We start from the raw sequence: 3416 nt of genomic DNA, 5'->3' as shown, positions 1-3416 counted from the left end.
ACAACCAAAAAAAAACATCACAATCACACTTACGGATTTTGATTTTCTTGTGATCGAACTTGATGACAGCATTGTGTAAAGTTTCCAGGCGCACTTGAATCCTGCAGGATCTTTGAAATACCATTCCAGCCTCCATCTCAATCCCCAGAAATATGTCGCTTGCATTTCGTGATAGGTCAGAAAGTTGGTGAAGTATGTTTATCATTGTATGAGAGCAAACCTCATCCAAGGCTGTAAATAAAACAGGCTTCCGAAGTTTGCGTCCATCCACCACTATGAAAGACCCATCTTCTTCACCCAAAGTTTTGCCATCCCTCCTGGGCAACCGAGACAAATGCCGCGGCTCCACTATTCTTTGGTGGAACGGCATTTTTTACGAATTCCAGGGAAGACAAAACAATAAAACTTCGGTCACAAGGTCTCTACATTAAACCTCAAGAAACAGATGCAATGCCGCTATTGTTTGTGAAGCGACATGATCCTGACATCCCGCCATATTTTTCAAAGATGCGAAATTCCGCTGTACGGAGACGTTGCTCCCAAAGTCTATTCAAATCCAACGAGAACCAGCATAGAAAAACAACTCGCCGAGCAAAGTAGGGGGAAAGTACGAGTAAAACACGGAAAAGTACAACCACCTGTGGCAACTGGAGTCTGATTTCTGTATCTGGAAGATGTGGAAGAAACGTTTACCTGCCTCCCCTGCTGCCAAGGCAGAACGGAAAATCCGGGCTGGATTCCCTGTACAATGTGAAGTACAACAGTATTTATTTTCCACGGAAATGTGCATAGGTTTTTGCCCGTTTCAAAGATGAATGTGAAGATAGACATTGGACACTATAAAAACTGTAAACATTCTCGGAACATTGTTTCACTCACATACTGTATGTCCAGGGTATTGTAGGCAATATTCCTACCATTGCACAATCTGGTTTCCCTAGAAGGTTGGACCGCAAACTCACATCCAACAATAATTCCAAGGCTATTGTTGATAAGAGTCATTCATATTTGTCTGAGTCCACAGAAGAAGTAAAATATCTGGGCTGACTTTAGACAGGCAGCCCAATTCTGATATTTTTTTCCCACTAATTGGTCTTTAAACCAATCATATCAGATTTCTTCATATCAGATTTTTTTCAGTGCAGATCTGATTGGTCAAAAGACCAATTAGTGAAAAAAAATATCATAATTGGGCTTCCGGAGTAAACGCAGCCTATACTGAGGAGCGCAATGTCCAGTTGGCAGTTGGCAATCATTCCTATCACTATTTAAACTTGAGTTGTGTCCACCTCATCCGCCCCCTTGTGGTTTCAAGCAAACATAACAGCATAGTGAACCATCTTATTTTTGACTGGCACTATGGTAGATCAAGTTGCCATACTTGTTCATGGTATATTGCCAAATGTCGACTTTAATTCTAAATCAACCAACAAACAATGTTCAATGCTATGTATTCAACATCAACATGACTAATTGTGCAAAAGTTGCCAACCCAACAAGACAGGATTTCACAGGAGGCTTACTCTGCACTTCTCTTTCCTGGTGACATTTCTATCTATGTAGCAATTTCCTAGTTGAATATGGAAAGAATGCCTGAATGGCTCTAATGTTAGTCACTTCCCCTCCTGTATCCTCCCTACAGTAAAGGAGGTTTAGCTGGAATACAGAATGTGGATGACGCATCTGTCACCAGACCAGAAACATGCTCCAAGGCCAAACCCAATGAGCGCCATAAAATACCAACGTACTGGGTGACAATAACACAACTCCGGTGTCCTCGTTTATAACCAATGCGTAAATTTAATACAACACATCTGCGTGCGCCATTTCTGTAAAAAAAACTGCGCAACCACAAAATACCCATGTTTACCATTATAAATCAGAGCTGTCGTAAAACTGCGCGAGTGAACGAGCATTATAACTCTGCCTGATAAAAGTTGAATGATCGGCGTTCATGGTGACAATAACGCCCTTATTTGCTGTATACTTTGGAAGTATTGGAATTAGGCCAAGACAGTATCTAAAGGATGGTGAACGTGATCAAATATCTGTGGAGGTGTTTGGGAGAATGTTCTTTTGCAGTGACATTTGCTGTATCTGAAAGACAAAATCAATTGCAGATTGTCGTTGGACCTGTGAACAGATCGATTGAATGCAATGTTTTGCATTCACTTTTTCCCGAACCTAAATATGCGGCACAATCTGAAACATTGTCTACTAATATATACATTTAAATCAGAAAATAAACAGGCATTGACAAAATTATTGGCACCCTAGACATAATATTTGGTAGCAGTCTTTGGTCAAAATAACTGCAATCCAGTGCTTCCTATAGCCATTGATGGGCTTTCTGCACCTCTTTACTGGCATTTTGGCCCACTCCTCTTGTGCAAACTGCTCCAGTCCTCCTATTTTTGAAGGGTGCCTTCTCCCAACTGCCGTTCTCAGATCTCTCCACAAGTTTTCAATGGGATTTGGATCTGGACTCACTGCTGGCTACTTCAGAACAGTCCAGCATTTTATCTTGAACCATTCCTGGGTGCTTTTTGAAGTGTGTTTGGGGTCATTGACCTGCTGAAAGATCCATGACCATCGATGGAGAACAAGCTTTCCAACATTGTGCTCCTAAAATCTCATTTCAAAATCAAATGTATTTATATAGCCCTTCTTACATCAGCTGATATATCAAAGTGCTGTACCGAAACCCAGCCTAAAACACCAAACAGCAAGCAATGCAGGTGTAGAAGCACGGTGGCTAGGAGAAACTCCCTAGAAAGGCCTAAACCTAGGAAGAAACCTAGGGAGGAACCAGGATATGAGGGGTGGCCAGTCCTCTTCTGGCTGTGCCGAGTGGAGGTTATAACAGAACATGGCCAAGATGTTCAAATGTTCATAAATGACCAGCATGGTCAAATAATAATAATCACAGTAGTTGTCGAGGGTGCAACAAGTCAGCACCTCAGGAGTAAATGTCAGTTGGCTTTTCATAGCCAATCATTGAGAGTATCTCTACCACTCCTGCGGTCTCTAGAGAGTTGAAAACAGCAGGTCTGGGACAGGTAGCACGTCTGGTGAACAGGTCAGGGTTCCATAGCCGCAGGCAGAACAGTTGAAACTGGAGCAGCAACACAGCCAGGTGGACTGGGGACAGCAAGGAGTCATCATGCTAGGTAGTCCTGAGCCATGTTCCTAGGGCTCAGGTCCTCTGAGAGAGGGAAAGAGAGAATTAGAGAGAGCATACTTAAATTCACACAGGACACAGGATAAGACAGGAGAAATACTCCAGATATAACAGACTGGTCCTAGCCCCCCAACACATAAACTACTGCAGCATAAATACTGGAGGCTGAGACAGGAGGGGTCAGGAGAGACTGTGTCCCCATCCGATGATACCCCCAGACAGGGCCAAACAGGCA

At 42.9% G+C, this 3416-nt stretch overlaps 1 protein-coding gene across 2 annotated transcripts in view; it reads right to left on the bottom strand.

Moving 5' to 3' along the window:
* The window catches only part of nhsl1b (NHS-like 1b), a 167814-nt gene extending 166983 nt beyond the window's left edge, over window positions 1–831 (bottom strand). For both annotated transcript variants that reach the window (XM_020455029.2, XM_031800331.1), the window contains exon 1: window positions 34–831. In XM_020455029.2, the coding sequence (XP_020310618.2) occupies window positions 34–370 (337 nt within the window). In that variant the 5' untranslated portion in view covers window positions 371–831. The remainder of the gene's footprint in view (window positions 1–33) is intronic.
* Window positions 832–3416: the final 2585 nt, after the last annotated feature.

Source organism: Oncorhynchus kisutch, linkage group LG21 (genome assembly GCF_002021735.2).
Source record: "Oncorhynchus kisutch isolate 150728-3 linkage group LG21, Okis_V2, whole genome shotgun sequence".
Lineage (NCBI taxonomy): Eukaryota > Metazoa > Chordata > Actinopteri > Salmoniformes > Salmonidae > Oncorhynchus > Oncorhynchus kisutch.
Note: the sequence above shows the minus strand (reverse complement) of the source record. Positions and strands in the feature narration are given on the sequence as shown.